Here is a 21,927-nt window from a genome sequence, read left to right as displayed (position 1 = left end):
ATTTTCCCTTTTTCTTTTTTCTTCTCCATTTTTTTTTTGTGTCTGTCGTTGCCATCAGGGCGTGAGTACGAGGCCATATGGCACTATGGGGGAGGCCGGGCAGCACGGACGAGCTATATACAGTAGTGCGACCGAGTGGTATATATATACGCGGTCATGCAATGTCATCAATGTCGCGACCCTTTTCTCTTTTTTCCCTTGTTTTATATTATTATCTCATATGATATTCTTTTATTTCCTTTCTATCCTTATATTTTCTCCATCTAGATATATTATAATGGAGAAATGTGTTGGTCGATCAATTTGAATTTTCGCGCCGAAATTTTTCAACCATTTTTTGAATGGAGAAAAGGAATATAGGCCTACATACTATAGAATGTGAATGGTTTATACGACCGCAGCAGTCTAAATAAATATATAGATAAATGGACGCGTCTATATAGACTATAGAGTCGAATGTATAAGAGTCCTAGTATATATTGAGTCGTCTCCTGCATTTTGTATATAATACACATGGAGTAGTATTGGAGCCCCTGCTGCTCCTCTATGGCTATACTGGGCTGTTGCTGGTCTATATACTATACAGTGTATATATAAAGCATTCATAATCAAATGCGACTCGTCCTCTGCCGCCGCTGTGTTTATCTATATGTATTATAGAGACATCGACTGTGCCTTGACCTGCCACACCATTTGTAGAATAACCAACTGACCACCTGATGATGTTGATCCGATCATTATTCACAACTTTGTACTACTATGCAGACCCAAAAGGAATTATTCAAAGCCCAACCTCCCCCCACCCACCCAAATCCGAAACTCGTGTCTGGCATTAATAAGGCGCCGTTCCTGCATTATGCACTCTTTGACTATTCACAGACGTGCCCGCATAACCTTCTAATTAAAATGTAAAATCGCTATTTCCTTTTCTACTTTTTTAGTTTCTTCTTCGATTCTTAAATCCGCCTAGATAATAAAACGATACGACATATGCAAAGTCAACTAGAATATCCGATATGAATGACAGTGTTCAGCAGCCAAAAAAGATATAGGCCCTACGATGTGTTTAGGCCCAATGGAAACGCCAGCATATTCTATATCTTCGAGCTAACGATGCGTGTAATATATTAGGAGCTATATAGGCCTACTACATGCCTATCATTTCCCCTGTCTGGCTTCTTCGCCATGCGTGAAATCGCACCGTCCCCGAAAAATGAATTCGTAAATGACAAATTAATGTTTCAAAACATATACATCCATGCATATTTAGCCAACAGCAGGGCGTGGGTGGACTGTTGGATGCGGTTGCATATATTATATCGCTGCTGCTGGGGTTATATATATGATGATAAAAAGGCGGATAGACGTAACTGTGTTTTTATCCACATGTAGACGCATCGTCGTGACTGACATCTGAAAAAATATATAAGAAAAGAAGAAATCTATCGAAGAATATTAGACAGCAGCAGCACGTGAATGAGCGGCGCAAACGCGGGGGCCATCTCTAATTGGTTGACGTCGATCGGCGTATAGGAAGCGCCGGAACTCCTCCCACCGACTGCCTGTGTTGAACCACCATCCGGTGTGGGCGGAGCCCTGGCCCACAAGCCCCGCCACAGCAGATCCGACGTCATCATCGAGGAGAGACTAGTATAGCAGCTATAGAGCATGCAGAAAGAAAGAGAAGAGAAAAAGAGCCGGGACTGGAAGGCAGTAGTAGTAGTGAAAGAGCAGTAATATAGATGAGTAGACACAGAGCCAAAAGGTCCAGTGGACAAAGTCTTGTTTGACACGCCGGTTATTTTCACCATTAGTCGGTGCTGCTGTGCACAGAGCTGCTGGGCGCCAATTATTATTTGAGAAGATTTCGCAGCAGCAGCCCATCAGTTTTTCTTTTTGGAAGACAAAAACCAAAAGGACGAAAAACTTCTTAACTTATCCAACGTTCGTTATATTTGCGATTCGTGCGCAGCAAAAACACCTGAATCCGAAACTTGTTGGTTTTCTTATTTCATTAAGTTGGTGCTGGGCGATTTAAATTTTGAATCGCAGTGACAAACTTATTGAAATCATCTGCTGCTGCTGTGCTTCTGTTGCTGTATACTCAACGATCCCGGCCGCCATCTTTTTTTTCGTCTCGATTGATTCACGGGCCTACATTTACACCGAGCGGGAAATTTGAAAATACATAAATCTCGGCCGTTCGGTGTTTGATACATTAGCACATTTTGTGTGTTTGAGTGGTGAGCGAAGGAGACTATCCGACATGATGTACGCGACGGACAGCAAGGAGAGCATCCACCATCACCACCACTCCTCGCCGGGCAGCGGAAGCAGCGGAGGAAATGGCGGCGGCGGCAACAACGGCAACAGCAGCAACAACAAGCCCATCATCACGTCGGCGGCTGCGGCGGCGGCTGCAGCGGCCGCCGCAGCGGCCGCCGCCGTCGTCAACGCCGGCAACTCGTCCTGCTACGCTTCCGCCGCCGGACGCTTCTCGCCAACTTCCTACCGGACGTCCGCCGCCGAGTCCATGAGACGCTGCATGACCAACTCACAGGTGAGCGGGAAAATTCAAATTTTTCCAAATTTATAAATTAATGTTAGCGAATTGATTTGAGCAATTAATTAGAACATCTGTGATGAGTCGGAATAACCCTTCCTGGGTGGAGCTTTGGCCTTGGTAAAATAGACAGAGGGTCTAGTATATCTACGTCGCTCATATTTGCGGGCTGGCGATTGGTCGGCGGTATGGAGCCGGTAGGCGGGGCTTGATCGTTTTATCCCGTCCTTATATACACACACGCATATGACAGGCCATTATATGCAGACGTCTTTGTGATGATGTTGGGCTGTTTGGGTTATCAAGGACGGGTTATATCAACGCGCTCGATTGGAAAGAGAATTTGAAATTCCCGCTCTCTGCCGAATTTAAACAAATTAATGAAATTCAATTGACGACAAGAGTGCTAGTGCTGCACTTATAGACTCGAGATGATTTCAAAGATTCTGATACATCATTTGCATGTAATTCCAGAGGGAGCCTAATAATTAGCCTATACATAATGCTGCTGGGCTCGTTGAAAAGACTTTCTTTCTAATTGCTCAATAATTTTCGTTTCTAAAATCGTCTAAAATAAAAAGGAGGGGTTTTGATATGTAGAATAAGGTGCCAGCCGATTGAATTCGGGATATATAAAAGGGCACGAGGCGAATCCCTTGTGGTACTCACCTGCTGCTGCTCTCTGCTGGGCTGTGTTGTCTGAGATGCTGCTGGGCGAGAAAGGGGGGGGGGACGATATAATTTCCCAGCTAATGGCAATCTGTTGTTCCTCCTCTCCAGCTGCATGGCTGCCGTGTGTGTGCACATATAGAAGCTCTTGATTGCTATGACTAATTGAGAAGCTTTTCTAATTGGTGAGCGCCATTTGGGCTATGTGTGTTGGGTGGAATATCGCCCTCATTAGACGATCCATCCTCTTTTATATTCTTCCAGCAGCAGCGCCGAAAATGACAAAAGAAATCAAGGAGCGTCGGACTATAATTGATCTCGACGCCTATAACCAATTCCCCTTATTGTAGATTACATTTCCTCCCGTTGTTTTGTTTCATTGATGGGCAAATGGAAATGAAACCAACGAAAACAAGAGAGAGAGAAATGATCTCAAGGCGATGGCGACGAAAACGAACCTGTTCAACATTTCAAATCATTTTTAAAAAGGCCTTGGCTGCTGCTGCTGTCTAGACGAGCGGGCGCGCCATTTTGAATGATGAATGCTCTTTTCTCCCTTTTGGCGCACGATGATACTAGGACTAGGCTGTGCTATATCGTGCGCTCGTTTGCGTGTGCACTGTCTTATGTATTCGCCCATTACATACGATTCCCGATGGAGAAATAAACCTTCGTTTGGTATAGGTCGTTAGACAGACGTTGATATAGGCTGCTGTTGGTTGTCTATTTCTCATCAAATCATCCATTTATTCATTTTTAATTCGTATTATAAATATTCTTTTCTATGACAGATATGAAATGATAATCCATTGGTTTTGATGGACATCAGAGGGATTAATAAATTAAATTACTTATTCGATTATTCAGTATATGTTAGTATTGATGGGATATTGTTATAAATTGTTATCGTTGTGTGGATTTAGAGCCGAGACTATGGGGGAGGATTCCTTTACGGCCAGCCGGAATTGTTCGGCAGTCTGGGCGACGGACTGCTGGCCGCCAGGTCGGAGGCCTTGTCGGTGGTGGCGGCCGCTTCGTCCGGCGGCGGGGGTGGCGGAGGCGAGTCGCTCAAACCGCTGCGCAATCATCACGACGGAAGCGGATTCCTACACGGACACGTCCCGTCGTCCGTCTCCGTCACGGCCACCATCCAGTCAGCCCAAAACGGCCGCCAGCATCAGGTAAATATTTTTAGGCGCCAAATTCAAAATTCAAAATTTCAAATTGTTAAATTGACGACGACAGATGGTCCATCCATCGCTGGATACGATGGAGATGATGGAAGCCTTGTCGGTCAGCACTTCCGTCGGCGGATCGTTGACGTCCATGTCGTCGGATCAGAACGGAATGTCCTCGTCCGGCAACGGGGGACTGGGCCACCAGCACAATCCGTTCGGCAACGGCGGCAACGGCGGATCCGGAAGCGGCGGCCACCACCACTCGCACCACAATTCCGGCGGCGGGGTCTCCATGTCCAACCACCCGGGCCTCCACGGCATGTACAGTCACGCGGCCATGGCCAGCAACGCCATGATGGCCTCGCACAGTCACCACCACCATCACGCGGCTGCTGCGGCCGCTGCGGCCGCCGCAGCCGCCGCCGGCCTGTCCGGCCACCACCACCAGCACGGCCACCCTCACGGCCACCCTCACCACATGTCGATGGGTCCGCATCACGCTCACGCGGCCGCCGCCCACGCCCACCAGCTCCACCAGCACAGCAACGGCGGGGCCGGCAACGGGATGGGCGGCATGGCCGGCATGGCCGGCATCCCTCTGGGCATCCACGACACGGATTCTGATCCTCGCGAGCTGGAGGCCTTCGCCGAGCGCTTCAAGCAGCGGCGCATCAAACTGGGCGTGACCCAGGCCGACGTCGGCAAGGCCCTGGCCAATCTCCGCTTGCCCGGCGTCGGCGCCTTGTCCCAGAGCACAATCTGCAGGTAGGATTCAATCTCGTCATCAATCCTGTATTATACATAGGCCGTTCATTTTTCATTGACGGCCATCAATTATATCCCGACGACGTATACGACGGGTCGGCCGGCCAGCCGACCGGCGCTATTTCATTCACGAAAAAATTCCGGAGGCCCGTCGCCCAATCAACTATTGAAGACGGACCTGGCACACGTTCCGTCTCTGCATATCATTCATTATCAAAAAGATGTTATCTATTAGTATAGCATAGTGCTGCAACGGGTCTTAATAAATTCAAACTTGCGCGGGCTTTTACGGCGTTGCTATTTCGGAGAAAAAGCCCGCGAAGATTTGAAATCTTTGTTTCATTGAAATATTTCCTTGGCGCGAATAATGCAGCAGATGTTTGATAGCCTTTAAAGATTACGTGTGTTTTATGTACATGTAGTATCTGGTCGTAGTAGTTATACATACAAATACGACAGGTGGATTTACCATCAGTTTCGATCCGAGTCCGACGACGACAAAGTCGGTTTACATAGGTATTGACTTGCATTCTGTGGGGGTAGGTTATCACGTACATCTACCTACTAGATGCGTCGTATTATTAAAATCTGGGGGGGATTTGCATGTTTGAATGAGTCACGCACAACTTTTTTCCTGTTCCAACCGCGGGAATATTATCAAAAAGAGGATTGAGAGAGACGTATTATAAGACTCCCATCATCCTGACTTTATTTTGAATTAACTTTTGTATCTTTAAATCCGACGGCGGAGCTATTTATAATTTATAACAAGTCATTTACGTTTGGTTATAATTCATTTTGGTTTTGTTTTTGTTTGGTCAGGTTTGAATCGTTGACGTTGTCGCACAACAACATGATCGCCCTGAAGCCGATCCTCCACGCCTGGCTGGAGGAAGCCGAAGCGCAGACGAGGAACAAGCGCCGGGATCCGGAAGCGCCGTCCGTCCTTCCGGCCGGCGAGAAGAAGCGCAAGAGGACGTCGATCGCGGCGCCGGAGAAACGATCGCTCGAGGCCTATTTCGCCGTCCAGCCGCGCCCCTCGGGCGAGAAAATCGCCGCCATCGCCGAGAAACTCGACCTAAAAAAGAACGTCGTCCGCGTCTGGTTCTGCAACCAGCGCCAGAAGCAGAAGCGCATGAAATTCGCCGCTCAACAATCCTGTTGAACAATCAATTCACAAAACATTTTTAAAAACACCAAAAAATTATGATTTAATTTTGAAATCAATTAAAATTAATTTTTTTTCTTCAAATTTCAAAAACGGAACCAAAGAGAAAAACAAAACACAGTCGTAACATCGTTCGTATAGAAAATCAATCGTCAAATCGATTGGTATATTTATATACATATTTATATATACATATAATTAGAAAGAAATTATGTAATAAGACTGTATCCGCCCATGTCGGATGAGTCACCAGTCAAAAATGAGTTGCAACCAAAATCTGGTCATTTCAACAAAAAAAAAAAAAAAAAAAAAAATAAAGAAAGTCTCTAAACAATTCAATTCTCGTGTGTAATGTCAAATGCTTATCATTCAATTTAATTGTTTCCCTTCTCTCTCATCTCGTTGTCTCGGTTGATTTAAAAAAAAAACATTACAAATTATCTAAGAATAAATTAAGTCAAAATTTAACACTATTACGTGCTCAACGTCTCGATACACATATAAAACTATACTATGGGTATACAAATTAATTTAATTTCATTGATATAGGATATTTAAACAAACCAAAAATATTTATCGTCATCATTCATCCGAAAAAATGTTGGATATTTTTTTCGTTCGCCATGTCTGTGTGCGTGCGTGTGTGTGTGTGTGTGTGTGTGTGTTCACTTTCATTTCGATGTCATATGACGTACGCGCCAATCAACAGGGTTTGTTTTTCATCATCTCTCTCTCTTATTATTATTATTACATCAAAGCGGATTGTTTGTATTTAACAAAAATCATCTTTTTTGAGTGTCGTTCGTGCTGCTGGTCGTGTCACTTATATTATCGCGGGACTTTTTTTTTGGTTGTTGTGTTTGATATTCATTCAATTTAAAAATAAAACAAAAAAGTTGGCGGGTATTTTTTAAAAAATTAATCGCCGGCTACTTATATATTTGCATGCACATATTCTCGCCCCCCTTGTGTGTCAATGTATTATAATTGAGTCTCTTTCAAAAACTTACAACAACAAAAAAAAAAAAAAAGAATTTAAAAAAGAATTATCCCCCGCAAAATTCCGTTTCAACCAATTCTATATTATATAATATTCATGTGATATGATCAAGAATTTTCAAAAAATAACAAAAGAGTCAACCGCGTATTCACAAGAGTTATATTTGATTATTCCCCTATTCATTTTTATTTTTCAATTTATTTCGCTGGTCTTTTTTAAAAACATTTCGTGGCTGTTTTTTTCATTTTCATTTTTGTTTCGTGGATTATTGTGTGGAGGTATAAAATAATGACGTCAATCATATATTCTCATGACCCTCCCAGTGGCTGTTGTATTTTATTTTTTTCGATCTCGTCTCTTATAATATTCTCATCCGCCTCTGCCGTCTGCCCGTCCCCGCGAAATATATATATATAAGCTCTAAATACTCTTCTTTGAATAAAACATTTCATTCGGTTTACTTACTACCTACTATCCACGTGAGCTCGTATATTCCAATTGTTTTTACATCTCTTCATTCAGCTACTCTATAATACTACACACACAGTTTATTCCGGTTGTATTCTCATACATTTTCGCGACTGGAAAGATAAAAAGACATTCATTTTTTATTCGGAAAAAAACAACAACAGAGTAATCTAAAAATAATAGATGATGTTATTAATCAATAAAGAACGTCATTCACAGCCAGAGAGTTGCGTAACTATTTCAAGAATGGCCGAAACGGTTGGACAATATCATTTATATGTCATACACTATATATACTAAAAAAATAAATCAGCGATGAAACAAGAATGGCCAGCACTTTATATTCTTCCCACTCAAATTCTAAATCTATTATAAAAACAGTTAAACTAAATACTAAACTAAAATAAAACATAAACATTTGGCATCTATAAAACTGCGTAGTTTATACGCGGCTATTTCCATCTCTCAAGTTCTTATTGTAATGAAGAGTGACTAATGGACAGCCATTTCGGCGGGGTTGGCTCTGCTGGAAGAAAAAAAATAAATAAAAAGAATCCGGATCCAGTCCAGCACCTCCTTTTTCCTATAGACACACACACACAAACTGTGCGCTGGGTGCTATGCTGCTGCTGCTGTTGGCTTTTGTGAATCAGGAGCGAAAGCTTGAGCAGATCTCGATGAATAATGAATCTGACCAAAGTGCCAGTGTTGTCTCCCAAAAGAGGAATGACACTCCAGCATCCAGCATCCAGCGGAAGAAGAAGAGAGAGAGAGAATAGAGTTCTCTCTCTCTTTTTTGTCTTTATGGGAGAGGAGGAAGGGGGGGCTCCTCAGAGATCTGGAAAATAAGGAGCCAAACTGGCAGCAGCCAGCAGCAGATGAGGAGCAGCTAGGAGCTATATAGCTGTTCTGTGCTGCGCTGCTTCTGCAGAGATAATGGAACATTCACCTCAATCTCATTTCAATATTAGATGAGTCTAAAGTGACTCTCGTCGACCCCCCACCCCAACCCAACCCACCCCATACTCCCTCCCAAGTCTCTAACGTGTATACTCTGTGTGTAGATTTCCTACTGAGCTCTGTGCTGTTGTTTAACACACAGCAGCAGCAGTAGCAATCAGAGAGCTCCTGATATGATTTTTCTTGAGCTTATAATAATCATCGAAATCATCCGATAGCGCCTTTTGATTTATTATCCCAAATTCATTTCAATCAATGACTCAGTCTAATTCTGGTTGGATTGCATAAACACCGCGTATATGTGTTGGTATAGTTCATGAATTTCACTAATGAAAATCTACACCTGCTGTTGTGTGTGTGGGGGGGTTTGAAAATAGCCGCGTACAATTTGCATGTATAGACGCAGAGAGAATTGTTTCGTAGCTCTATGTCATCGTCGTCAGTAAAGTAATCCGCAGCACTTAATGACTGGATTATTTAAGGTGGCGATCCATTAGAATATATCCGTTGGCGTTGGCTTTAGTACACATCTCCATACGTGTTATAGAGTTACCCAGCGGAATAACGAAACGACATTCAATAGCGCACACGTATATCCGCTGTCGCCATTAATTAAATCCGCAGCACAGAGGATACACATAGGAAAAGGATCTCAATTATCTATGGATCACCGACGTAGACGCATATACGTACGTCGGTCCCGCTGCAGTTTCCCAGCTATTTACATAAATGAAAAGCTTCACGAAAATCCTGATTGCGACTTTTCGGACTCTGCTATACACTACCTCGTTCGGTGGGATGAATTGGGAAGGATTTAAAAAGCCATGGAACGACTACCCCATGCAAAACCAGGAGGATCGTACGCCATCAATAGTGCAGAAATCAACGAGATCGAGAGAGATATGCAGCAGCAGCCGACTTCAGGGAATCACGCCGGTTGGAAAAACGCGTTTTCGTGATCGTCTAGTCGTCGTCGTTGTCGTCAACCGGCGGTGAATTATAGAAATGCTGTAAAGCTCTTCTCCAAACGACGAATTCATTACGACACTTTTACCCGCAATGGATCCGTCGTCTAGTCATTTATTCATTTGTCTTAGATCTCTATCCCCGTATAGATGTTGATAGATACACGTGCGTGTTCTTCTCTATATTCAATGGAGGAATCGTCATTTTCCATTTTCCAACTGATCAAATTGCGGAGATGGCCGTTTAATTGGAACTCAATCAAGCCAGCGCTCCTATTGGCCGACCATTGCTGCTGCTTACTGGGCGGACTACGGCCCCAAAAAGTTGCCGATGCGACAAACATTTCGTGTGCTCCTGCTGACTTTATATAATCGGCTCCTGGCTCCTTATCCCAGAGGATATATCTCTGCCCTGCCTATTCGTACCTTCACAACAGTAGGAACTAGGAGCAGCCAGCCCTGATAACTGTGGGGAAAAGTTTTGGAGCTCTCTCCGCTCGCTGCCATTCGCCTATAGACACACACACATATACGGCCCACCAAAACTTGGCCATCAAAGCGTCAAGAGGTGAAAACAATCGCGGCCCTCCTCCCCTACATATCTACGCCATCCGCTCCTGTTTGGGTTTTTTCTTCTTTTTACTTTGCTGCTGGGCTTTTTTTTGTATGTGTGTTTCTTTCTTTTTGCTATAGACAAAACTTCCACGTGCGCAATATATATTAGTCGATGTGTGTGCTGGCCTACAGGGACACAGGAGCCAGCCCCAGCCCGCCCCTTCAACATGTCAACGCGCTAGACGCGGATAGCAGCACTCAGGCCGTCTCGCACATACTTTTCCAGCCGACGCTTCTCTCCTGTGCCGAGTTTCCAATGAAGTGCTGCTGCTGGGTTTGTGCCTTTTCGTATACATTACACAACTTGTGTGTGTGTGTGTTTTTTTTGTTTCACGGGGTTTAAGTGTAACATAAAACTTGGCCATTTCAGTCTGCCCCGCGGCTGTTTTTGCGCGTTTCAATTGAGTCTATCCATCGGGAGCGGCACTTTCCACCTCGCCCAGTCGGCACATTTTCGTCAATTAATTATCATTTTTCACTCGTGTTTTAAGTCAGTCTATTTTTATCAAAACAAAAAAACTATTTGAATTAAGCGCCAAAACAAATTTAAAACAAAATCGGCTTTTCATTGGATATTTTCCCCGCCGGTCTCGGCCGGTTGTATACGGTTGTAAATTGCCGATAAACCAATAAAGAGATGAAAATCAATCGATGTTTTCGGTGTGTAATACGTAATGCTGGTCGGTTATCATAGTCAATAGACGGGAACGAAATAGGAAATCCAGTCGACCGGATTGACCTGCTGCTGGACCCCCCAACTATGTGTGTGGCGCTGTGTGTGTGTGTGTCTATCCTTAATAAGTATAGAGAGTCCCGATTCTAAAACAATACGATTCGACATTGTATCTCTATACGTTTTCACCGTTTATTCATCTCTGTCCCGACTACATAGTTGGACGTGCTGGTCTGGTTGTTGATGGAAATCGGTAAACGGGAACGATGGTCATCAATCGGCCCCAGCACAGTCCGCCGGCAATGTTTCCTTTCTTTTCTTTTTGATATTCTCTCCATCGTAACGTAACGGATAAAACACAGAAACCGTGAGCAGCAACACGCTCGGGCCCCAGCGGTCGCCATGGTTACATAAATCAACAACTCGCCACCCGACCAAAAAAAAAAGAACCCCACCAAATACCATATAGACCTCCGTGTATGTATAGTCGCCACACCATTGATTTTATTTTTTCGAATCTATTCGTTTCCTTTTTTTCAAATAAAACTGAATAAAAAATATAACCGCCGATCTATCTAAAATTACTAATCGATTAGAGCCATGATTTTTAGCTCTCCAACCCCCCTGTGAATTGAAATCAAATCTCTTGTATTTTACTACTACTAATAATAATCAAGAGAGTTAATATTACTAGCAAACAACCCCTCTCTTATATATTATATTATATTATATATTATCCCCTTCGTGTTGACAGCTGGATCAGTTTTTTTCTTCCGTATGTACAACAAAAGGTGCTATGCGCCATCTCTGGGGAATGTCAATATATCCTTCGATATCGTTTTTTGTTCTATTTCTATCGTCGCCTTTTTTTATATTTCTTTTGTGTCTATTTTTTTTTCTCTTTGGAGAGTGTATTATATAACGCCCAGCTCTCTCTCCACTCGTCACGTATTTTTTTTGTTTTGTTTAGTGGTGGTGGAGGGTTCACTTTCTTTTGTAGTTTGTTTGGACACTTGATCGAAAAGAGAGAGAGAGCTGACAAAAACTATAGGGAGGAGGACGCGGAGAGAGAGAGCAGTTCACAGTGAAAATGCTAATGGTATCATGGACACGCTCTACTGCCGCATATGTACTCTCTCTCTCTCTTATATACTCTTACGGGCTAGTTTCTTTTTTCTATTTTCTGATTTGACAAGTGGCAGATGCTTTTTGGAGCCCCCCACACTTTTATTTCGTGTTTCCTTTAGCGGAACAGCAGCTCCTCTCTTCTCTATATGCGACACACGTGAGACGAAATCCAAAATGCCCAGCACTTCTTTTTTTCTTCCTTCCTTTCTCCAAGATGGCCAGCAACTTCTTTTCTTTTCCAAAACCGAGCCAAAGTTAAAGATGATTTGGTTTACATTTGATAGAGCCGGAAGAAGCCAAGATTTTGGTTTGTTTCCAGATTATCGTTGTCGGTTGTATTTTTAGAACGAAAAATACATGCATGGTACGGAGTTATCTTTGATAGAGTCTTTTGATATTCAGTTGGTATTAAGAGAGGACATGTCGGAGAGCTAGTCTTTTATTTGCCCGCAGTTCGTCCTCCTTTTCTGGGCCGGGTAGTATATCTTTGATCCGATTATAAGTCTTTGAACGGTAGTGCTGCTCTGCTCCGCCGTATTTAGACAAAAAGGAACACACACACACATACACAGGAAAAAGAAGAAGAAGAAAGGCGAACCCAGAAGCTGCTTTTGAGGAATGAACGAGTACTAGCTGTATACCGGAGAGCAGCAGAGGGAGTCTATAACATCTTTTTTTTTTGGGGGGGGGGGGGGGGGCCAGCACAACTCTCGGAAAGTAAAAAAAAAGTAGTAGACTATACGCAGTAGTACGGATAGAGAATGTAAGCATCAAGAGTCAGATGGGAATTGGCCCCAGAGATCCATCTACTACGGGCCAAACGAAATAATCTCGAGTGCATTAACGTCGTTGCTCTCACTGCGAAGGGAGCAGAGCAGCCGCCCTCTGTTGTCTATTTCTTCTTTTTATATGGCCTGTGTATATGTACACACAACACACCGCAGCAGCAGTGTATAGATGTACTACCTTTCTGTAATCTGTACACATCCCCCCTTCCTTATAGTATAAGCTGCTGCTGGGACTGATGGCCTTATATAACACGGTGATGTCGCCGCGTCATCAACAGAAATCGGAAGCGACACTCTGGTTCATAGGACGCCGCCGGCGGCACTGATTCAATCACGCCGGTTGTCATCGCTCTCTTCTGTGAGTCTGCGTGTGTGTTTGATTACGGAAACTATATCTATTCTTCGGTTATGCGATGGTTTTTAACTGTTATTGCGCAATCCATCGCCTGTTGTGTGGAGAGAGGCCTTCAATTATAATTCCAAGGGGTCAATAGTTTTTAATTTTGGAGTAGGTAACTTGTTAATCAGATTATTTATTGTGGGAATAAATTCTCGATGAAGAGATTTGAATACAAATTAATGGTGTTATAGGACGAATTTAGACCCAGTGGTCTATACTGCATGTCTTGCGAGTGTATATCGCTGTAGATGTTGAATGATTGATATAGTTCGGTGAAGCATCTGTGAAGTAGGCAGGACCAGCATATAGCCAAAGTAGTTTTGACGGATGAGCCGCAAAAACTTGGGGGCCGCCGGCCGAGCCGGGCAATAAGATTAAATGAAAGTCAACTTGATGGTCCACTGCATGCGCATCTATAATGGATGAACGAACAAGCGAAATAGATCATTTGACACAGCGGGGAGGACGACGGGACGGGACTTATATCCAGTCCAAAGCACGGCATGGTTATATTTATAGAGTTGATGAAAGAAAAAAGACCAGAACAATATTTGCTGTTAGGCCCTATATTTATTATAGGCCCAGAGGAACGTTAATAATAATTTTGTATATAGTGCAAAAAAGTCAATCATTCATGCCCTGATTCATACGGGCGTTCAGTAATACGGAAGTTTTTCTGAATTTAGAAGTGAAATCTATTAACGTTTTTTCTCTGAAGAATTTTTTCAAAATTTGTTCAATCACAGTTTAACAGTGGCTTTTAAGTTTTAATAATAAAACTCTGAAGTTTCCTGTTGGGATTTTTCATTGTCCTTCTCGGAAAACAATTCATTGCAAATATTTTATGAATAATGAACTGCTTTAATGCTTTTCGGAACTTTTTGAACGAGATGACTTTTCTGTATTTATGGGATGTTGGTAAAGTTTTAATTTGGCAATGGCGCTTAAGACCCAGTAGCAGACGAAAACATAACAGTTCCATTCCACATTCACGTGGAGGAAAGTGCAAAATAAAACATGGATACGACGACGAAAGCAGTTTCTACCTTCAATTCCTTGAAAATTGACGAATGGTTGATAAAGCAAATCAAAAATTTAGGTAATTCTCATCTGTTAAATGTATTTCCTCAATCAATGATTGTTTCCACTTAAATTTTTTTAAATGACAGGTGTTGACAAACCTACTCCAGTACAAATCAATTGCATACCTGCTATATTAGATGGACGTGATTGTATCGGATGTGATCGAACTGGAAGTGGCAAAACGTTTGCTTTCGCCTTACCCATAGTTCAAACGCTGAGCAAAGATCCTTATGGCATCTACGCTCTAGTTCTGACTCCAACAAGAGAGTTGGCGTATCAAGTAGGCTACATTATTTTCATTACTTTTGCTATCACAACACTATCAATGCCAAATATTTTGTAGATTGCAGATCAATTTCAGATCATCGGGAAGCCAATCAATTTACGAATGTCAGTAATTGTGGGTGGCATGGGAATGATGGATCAAGGCATAGAACTTTCAAATCATCCTCACATAGTCATTGCCACACCTGGCAGGTAATTTTTTATTCATTCTACTACAGTTCCTTTTGGCTTCATTTAGCATTTTCTCTGATAAAGACTAGCAGATCACTTGGAAAGCTGCAAAACATTTTCTTTTAAAACTATTAAATATTTAGTGATGGATGAAGCTGACAGGTTACTGGAAGGGAACTTTGATGAGCAGGTTGTGAAAAGAATTACACACTCTTTTTAAGTACCAGCAATTACTGATTCATAAATCTTGGGTACAGTTGCAGATCATCTTTCAATCCTTACCAGAAAAAAGACAAACATTACTCTTTAGCGCCACCATAACAGATACACTGAACAAACTTCGCGAAGTCGCATTAAATAAAGTAAGTAAAATCTTCAGTATATTTCTTAGAGCGTTAGTCGTTGCATCACTAAAAATATGCGTCATGTTCTAATAGCCATTCATGTGGTCGGCCCCGGTTGAAACTGCGACAGTGGAAGAGCTGGATCAAAGGTATATTCTCGTACCAGCGGATTTCAAGGATGGATACCTGGTTCACGTTGTCCAAAACTTCCGAGAAGAGAAACCCAAAGGATCCATTATAGTTTTTACAGACACATGCAGGTGATATAACATTTTCTTTAACAACCCAAGTGATATCTAAAATAGAACACCAATCTATTTCTCTGATTATAAAGGAGTTGCCAAATTTTGAGCATGACTTTACTGGAACTGGGCTTTCAGAGTTTGTGCCTACATTCCATGATGAGTCAACGCGAACGGATAGCTACATTGACAAAATTCCGTTCGAATACCGTCAAAATTCTTGTGGCTACCGACGTAGCCAGCCGAGGTAAATACTTTCACTTCTCTTTTAACACGAGCTTGTAAACACTCTTGAATGTTTCAGGACTGGATATTCCCACGGTTCAGCTTATCGTCAATCACAATGTTCCTTCAAACCCCAAAGAATACGTGCATCGCGTCGGTCGTACTGCTCGTGCCGGTAGAGGAGGTTTTTCACTGACGTTAATCACCCCCAACGATATCAAACTGCTCCATGCTATTGAAGGGCGCATTTGTAAAGAGCTTAAAGAGTTCAAGATTAAAGGTATGGATTTGCTGAAATTTATTTTTAAGTCGAAGAAGTAACATCTTAAAAATTTTATTTTATACTCGACAGAAAAAGAAGTTGTCAAAATCTTAACGCAAGTGGCTGTAACGAAAAGAGAGCAGGAAATCAACTTGGACGAGCAAGATTTTGGTGAAAAGAAAAGAATCAATAAGAGGAAGAAATTGATAGAGAAAGGGCTTAGTCCTGAAGAAGCCGATCGCGAAATCGAGGCTGATATCGAGTGGAAAAGGAGGAAAGGGGACAAGAATTCTAAATTTAAAAAAAGCAGAGACTCCCGGAAAAGGGATTCAGAAGAAGCTTCAACCTCATCTGCCACGAATATTCTTGTTGAATCGGATTAACGCTTGTAATATTAACGACGAATACAATTCTCAAATCGTTTTTTTTTTTGCTATTTAGATTTGACGAAACGGGCTCATCGTTTTCATCCAACTTTATTAATGCTGACATTTTCGAGTTGATTAATGTCTGTCGGATCAATTAATTTTCTTTAGAATAGCCTGTTTTTTTTTTTTTTTTTTTTTTTTTTTTTTCTGGTAGACATTTCTAAATTAACCGCAAACATTCAGATTGCTGATGGCTGATAAAATATCAAATACCGTGCGTTTTTACCAAGCTCCTTAACAGAATTGCCGAGGCGGCAGGCCCGCAGAAGGGGCGGCGGCGTGCGAGCGATGGAATCCTTTTATTTTAACCTGGCAACGTTAATTTTTTTGAAAAGACAAAACCGTGTCTGACCAAGTCGTGTCGCTGTCACCTAAATATTTGCCTAAAAATTTGGATGATTTGATTTATGAGAAGCTTGGAAGGATTATTCCAGTTAATCTTAGGAAATGTCTTCGAAAAACCGTACAATTCAAAATTTTATTACCTTAGTTCCTGATTACATCCGATCGAAGAGTGAAAGACATGAATCCGAAATTCAAAGGTGCCTTCAGGTAACTGCTTCAATGATTTGGATAGGAAAAAGTATTACATTTTCATTTATTTTTGTTATTTAGGTTTTGTGTCTTATGGAAAACCTTACACTTTTTGATACTCCCCAAGGATATACTACAGAATTTTTTATCAATGTTAGAGAGCTTTTAAGAACATGCGACAACAAATCTAATTTGGGGTGGAAGGGAATAGATATGGTCAAACATTTGAGTTCAAATTCTTCTATTTGTGAGCTTCTTTGTCAATTTCAATTTGTTCCAGTTCTCTCCCACTATCTTCAAGGGCAATTGGAATCTGATAAAGCTGTCTTATTGCTCTCTTTGCTAGAGACATTAACTGATGGAATAATTGTAGACCGATCAGGGTACTGGCTTAGCAATATTTTAAAATATCTTACTAGTGCTATCTTGGAGAAATCAGACTACACACTACCTCATCTGCTTGCTGTTTTATCCAATTTATGCTTTGAAAACTATGTTGTGGTCAATGAATTGCAAAGGACAAATCGTTCTGAAGACTTGCACCAATACCTTGTCCAATTGCAAGCAGATAACCTTTTGCTTCAACTGTATGCATCTCAGGTAATAATCTTTCAGTAAAATTATTTCAAAATAAGATATAATTGATGATTGTTTAATGTTTATTTGTTTTAGGTTTTCTTTAGCTCTCTGGCAATAGGTTCAATCAGTGAATTAATGCTGACCAATTACTTAAAAACAGTACTAGACACACTCACAGTCGGCTTCAAGAGTAGTAACACCAAAATGATCAAGCGAAGTTGCTGTATTTTACTGTGGATGACACGTGATCGCCTAATCCTTGATCTGCTGAAAGCAAATCGTTTCCAACAGCTACTACAGAGTTCTTTGGAAGGCTTGTTCAAGCTTGTTCCAAAATTGCTTACTTCATCTCAACATGCCAGTGATGCAGCCAACTGCATTTTGTTCTACACAACAAAAATACTCCGTACTCAGCTTGTTGTCAACAAGGAGTTCACCGAAGCCTTTATCCCGGCCCTCGTTCCACTTCTTACGAACGCCGCCCTCAACGAAAATTTACTTGAACTTTTGGCTGATTTAACAAACATCACACCGAGCCTTAACTTAAACGAAGAAAGCCTCGATCGTCTAGTTGTGAATCAACTGAACGATTTTAAGAATCCTGCCTGCAAGACATCTTGCAAAATTCTTGGACATGCCTTGCAGATTCTAAAAAATATCCTTTTCAAAAATTTTATACATATTAAGATTATTTACACATAATTGTAATACTGAACATTATTTCCTTAACTTGTTGATTCAATTTTGCACAGCTTTACAAAGTTCAACCTTCCAACATCCGGGTTGCATCGATGCTCAAACCGGAAACCTTTGTCAAAATCGTTTCCGTTTTTACGGATTTCGGCGAAGAAGTGGACCAGAAGAACTCCGACTTGACCCTCATCCCCAATCCTGCCGTTGTTTCACGTTATTCTCCAGAATCTAGAATCATTGTTGTCCAGTGTCTTACACTGTTCGGAGATATTGCTTTCCGAGAAAGAGACCAACTACCAATTTACAGTGATTTGCTGACAAAACCTAATGTGCAACAGTGCCTAGCATCTGCAATCGTACTTGGTGACTGTCACCTCAAACAAGACGCTTTAGCTCTTATTGGTACAGTAGGGTTTAATCGCGAAAGGTAAATTTAATTTGAGACAACAGTTCTATTATTGAAATGATTTTAACGATATTTTAACAGCTTAGCTGGTCTGTCGTATGCTATGGATCAGTTGTACTCCCGACGTGGCAGCGTTACCGATGAGAAGGATCCATTGGTAAACCGTTCAATTTTGAACGTGACCATGTCTCCTGAACAAATAAAGAAACTGGACAAAATCACACAAGACATGAAACACGACAAATTTTGGGAGGTAATAAAATCTGCTTAAGTTTGGTACATGCTTGTATGATATCTAAAAAAAAAATTATGAATTCAGACGATGAAAAATTGCGACGTGGTTGAATTGATGGAGTTACAAATTGCACGACGAGAGCGGGAAGAACTTCGATTGCTACACCAGCTGGATTCGTATAAACAAGAAGTCGATTCATTAAAAATAAATATCATTCAAATTGGAGCTGAGGTAAATCAGGATTTCAAAATATGACATCTTCCCTCGTTTTATTATTTTTGTTTTACATTTTAGAATGAACGGATAATGGCTATGCTCCTCAGCAAAACTCAACTCATTGAAAGCAAAGAGTCGGAGAACCGAGCTATTTCGAGGCGTCTTGAAAAAATGACCGATACGCAACGAGCCAATCAGCATGACTGGACAAGAGTAAACCTACACACACATTTAAGCAGGAAAAAAAATTAACCAACAAACCTTTGAATGTATTCATTAGGAGCGTGAGAGATTGCAAAGGGAAAAGGATAAATTTGAAGTGGCGCAGACTGAAAAAACGAATCAGATCCAATCCCAGCTCGATGGGGCCTTGAAACAAATTAGAAATCTTGTTCAGAAAGGTGAAGATATGGAAGAAGAACTTAAGAAATCGCAAAAATCCTTGGAAGGTAATAACATAGATGTGCATAGAATTTTTTTCTATAGAGATTAATGCCAATTATTTTTATCTTTAATTTGTAGCTGCAAAGCTGGCATACGAGAAAAAATCGAAAGATTTAGACAAACTGTCAAATGAGTTCCAAGAGATCAAGACTAACAGTGATAACCTTGTAAAGTCGCTTCGTAAGAAAGAGAAAGAAAATGAAGAAAAGGATAGAGAAATCATCTCTATGAATCAGGTAAAATGTTCAACTAAAGAAGATATCGGGATCGGACTATCGGGGTTATTTAATTGAAAATTTCCATGTGCTTTCTAGGCAATCAAAAAATCCGAAATGGTGCGTGAAGATTTGGAGGCTCGACTTATCGAATCTGAGAAATCGTGTCAAGAGACCAAGAAGAAACTCACTAAGCTAGAGAAAATTCAAGAATTTATCTATGATTTGTCTTCAGGCAAGAACAAACTCTTCGAGGATAACAAATAATGAACAATTTTAGTAATAGAAATACACAGGTCTGTATTGGTGGAACCTTTTTTGCAACGTCTGAAATACAGAGATATCTTCATTACAATTTTGTGTGTTTGAATAATTCTGCTCTGAATAGTAGAATCATTCCGCGCAAAGAATGGTTTCTCGGTTTAAAAATTAAAAAAACTAATGAAGTGTGTTTGTGAGATATCGCTTAAGACGAATTAGTGGCATCGCCATTGTCGTGGAAGCTGTTACCGTTGACCACAAAAGAATTGCCTAATCCGTAAAGGTGACCGCAGTATTTGGCATCGTCAATGTTATCCTCAAAGAACAACTAGAACGAAGCGTAAAAATGAAAGTTAATTAACCGTAATGAATTGAAAAAAATTAATGCCATTATACCTCTCTCATTTTGAAGAATGCCATTCCTGTTAGTAAGGAATCTGAACCAGCCTGATGTTGGGGACCGATTCTCTCAAGTTCTAGTTGGTCGGCTACTTCTTGCAAACCACCTTTTAGGTTTTTGCAACTCTTCATGAGATACTTGACATCATAGATGGTAGGAAAGTAAATCCTCAGGAGCTCAAAGAACTCACTCTCCTCCTGAGGTAGGTGGTGGTTAGTCAACATTTTCAACATATAGCCAAAGTCATATCCACTGTGGAATGACAACCACTTGATGTTATCCATCAAAACAATCCCAGAAGTCATCATCAGCTCAGCAAAATCTAATGGGTCTATGCCTTCTTCTTCATGTTTTTTGAATTGGAGACCAGAGTTCTGGAGCAGTTCTATACTGTCCTGTGCATACATATCTTCCCTATTAAACAAAGATTAAGATTTATAGTCTTCAGATGAGAAATAATTTGGTTTAGAAACCTTACCCAAGATTAAACTTGAAATTGAATTGCCAGGTAGTGTACCCAGAAGGTGTTTTGCCGTCTTTGTTCAGGAAACTCAAGCCCAGTTGTATGATTTTCAGAAGATCTACATTACACTTTAAAAGCTGGTATTGGTAATCAGCAGGGCTGCGAAATTCACCGATGGGACGGGCAACTACTCCTGGGAACTCAGTATCCATGGCTACATAATTGTATGCTTGTACAATCTGGCGTATATGTCTAAATTCGTCTTCCAAATTGTGAGCCCAGACTTCCCGAATCCCACACTCTTCATTACTAGGATGCATATTTCCTATTTAAAAAAGTAAAAGTGTAAAAATCATTGTCCTAGAAAGTTGATTTAATGAAATAAATAAAGCTAGTTACGATTTATACCAGTTGAAGTTGGCATGGCTATGGATAGTGAAGTTTCAGAAACCCAGTGATCACACTAGATTACACAAAGAATCAAATTCGTATAAACTAGCATATCCAGCAGCACATCACTCGAGCCTTCAAAACAATAAATTGATAAAAGAACCCTACAATTAATTCGATATTAACACCACTAGGTTAAATTTAAAATGATATTTGACACATCGACTCAGTGGGAACTTCACCTGAAATGTTTTCCGAGTTTTACAACAGCCTCTATATATATACAGTGGTGCCATCTTCGAAAATAGCGATAGATTGTTTGACAGAAAAAAACAGCTGACAAACGAAATGCGGCGATAGCCCCTTAATAAATAAAGCGCGAAACAAAATACGGAAAAAATATGGAACGAGTGAACGACAACCCTAAAACGTCAAATTGAACTGCGGAGCGGGAGTTTTCGTTCATTACAAATGTTGAAAACGCAAGACAAATCGATTAACAAAAGGACATATTGACATTATTCAATACTCACAAGTAATTATGTTTTTCAAGGAGTACGTAAACCAAAAATACTTGCCTTTGTAAGATGCTAACTTGCTCAGAGTAAGAACTCTAAAATAGGTTGTAAACAAATTAATTGGAGACTAACTTCAAACCGTACTTCCAAATTCGATCGTTGGTTCCAATCTAATAATCTGGCGGAAGTAATG

General features: G+C 41.1%; 4 protein-coding genes across 8 annotated transcripts; 3 read left to right on the top strand and 1 right to left on the bottom strand.

Moving 5' to 3' along the window:
• Positions 1-1,683: 1,683 nt before the first annotated feature.
• Positions 1,684-6,912, top strand: LOC124196716 (POU domain, class 4, transcription factor 1-like). The gene is made up of 4 exons (XM_046591890.1): positions 1,684-2,560; positions 4,156-4,413; positions 4,478-5,175; positions 5,998-6,912. The coding sequence occupies exons 1-4, from the start codon at positions 2,267-2,269 to the stop codon at positions 6,338-6,340; spliced, it is 1,593 nt and encodes a 530-aa protein (XP_046447846.1). The 5' UTR covers positions 1,684-2,266; the 3' UTR covers positions 6,341-6,912.
• Positions 6,913-14,285: 7,373 nt separating this feature from the next.
• Positions 14,286-16,375, top strand: LOC124197612 (probable ATP-dependent RNA helicase DDX49). Its single transcript, XM_046593143.1, has 9 exons — positions 14,286-14,439; positions 14,510-14,703; positions 14,767-14,900; positions 14,964-15,069; positions 15,137-15,241; positions 15,317-15,483; positions 15,558-15,712; positions 15,770-15,970; positions 16,043-16,375. The coding sequence occupies exons 1-9, from the start codon at positions 14,358-14,360 to the stop codon at positions 16,333-16,335; spliced, it is 1,437 nt and encodes a 478-aa protein (XP_046449099.1). The 5' UTR covers positions 14,286-14,357; the 3' UTR covers positions 16,336-16,375.
• Positions 16,376-16,695: 320 nt separating this feature from the next.
• Positions 16,696-20,057, top strand: LOC124197609. The gene is made up of 10 exons (XM_046593134.1): positions 16,696-16,932; positions 16,996-17,514; positions 17,587-18,148; positions 18,244-18,613; positions 18,674-18,845; positions 18,912-19,058; positions 19,122-19,256; positions 19,324-19,492; positions 19,566-19,723; positions 19,802-20,057. Exons 1-10 carry the CDS (start codon positions 16,828-16,830, stop codon positions 19,967-19,969), a joined length of 2,505 nt encoding a protein of 834 aa, XP_046449090.1. The 5' UTR covers positions 16,696-16,827; the 3' UTR covers positions 19,970-20,057.
• Positions 19,983-21,574, bottom strand: LOC124197614 (CCR4-NOT transcription complex subunit 7-like). Of its 5 annotated transcripts, none has more exons than XM_046593148.1 (5): positions 21,459-21,574; positions 21,235-21,351; positions 20,842-21,151; positions 20,360-20,777; positions 19,983-20,291 (listed from the first exon to the last, which is right to left on the bottom strand). In XM_046593148.1, exons 2-5 carry the CDS (start codon positions 21,248-21,250, stop codon positions 20,169-20,171), a joined length of 867 nt encoding a protein of 288 aa, XP_046449104.1. In that variant the 5' UTR covers positions 21,251-21,351; positions 21,459-21,574; the 3' UTR covers positions 19,983-20,168. The 5 variants fall into 5 exon arrangements, with proteins under 5 accessions (XP_046449104.1, XP_046449102.1, XP_046449103.1 ...); XM_046593146.1 differs by having other exon boundaries at positions 21,226-21,351; positions 21,459-21,558; XM_046593147.1 differs by having other exon boundaries at positions 21,235-21,483.
• Positions 21,575-21,927: the final 353 nt, after the last annotated feature.

This window comes from Daphnia pulex, chromosome 7 (genome assembly GCF_021134715.1).
Source record: "Daphnia pulex isolate KAP4 chromosome 7, ASM2113471v1".
Classification (NCBI taxonomy): domain Eukaryota; kingdom Metazoa; phylum Arthropoda; class Branchiopoda; order Diplostraca; family Daphniidae; genus Daphnia; species Daphnia pulex.
This window is presented reverse-complemented; position numbering and strand designations above follow the sequence as displayed.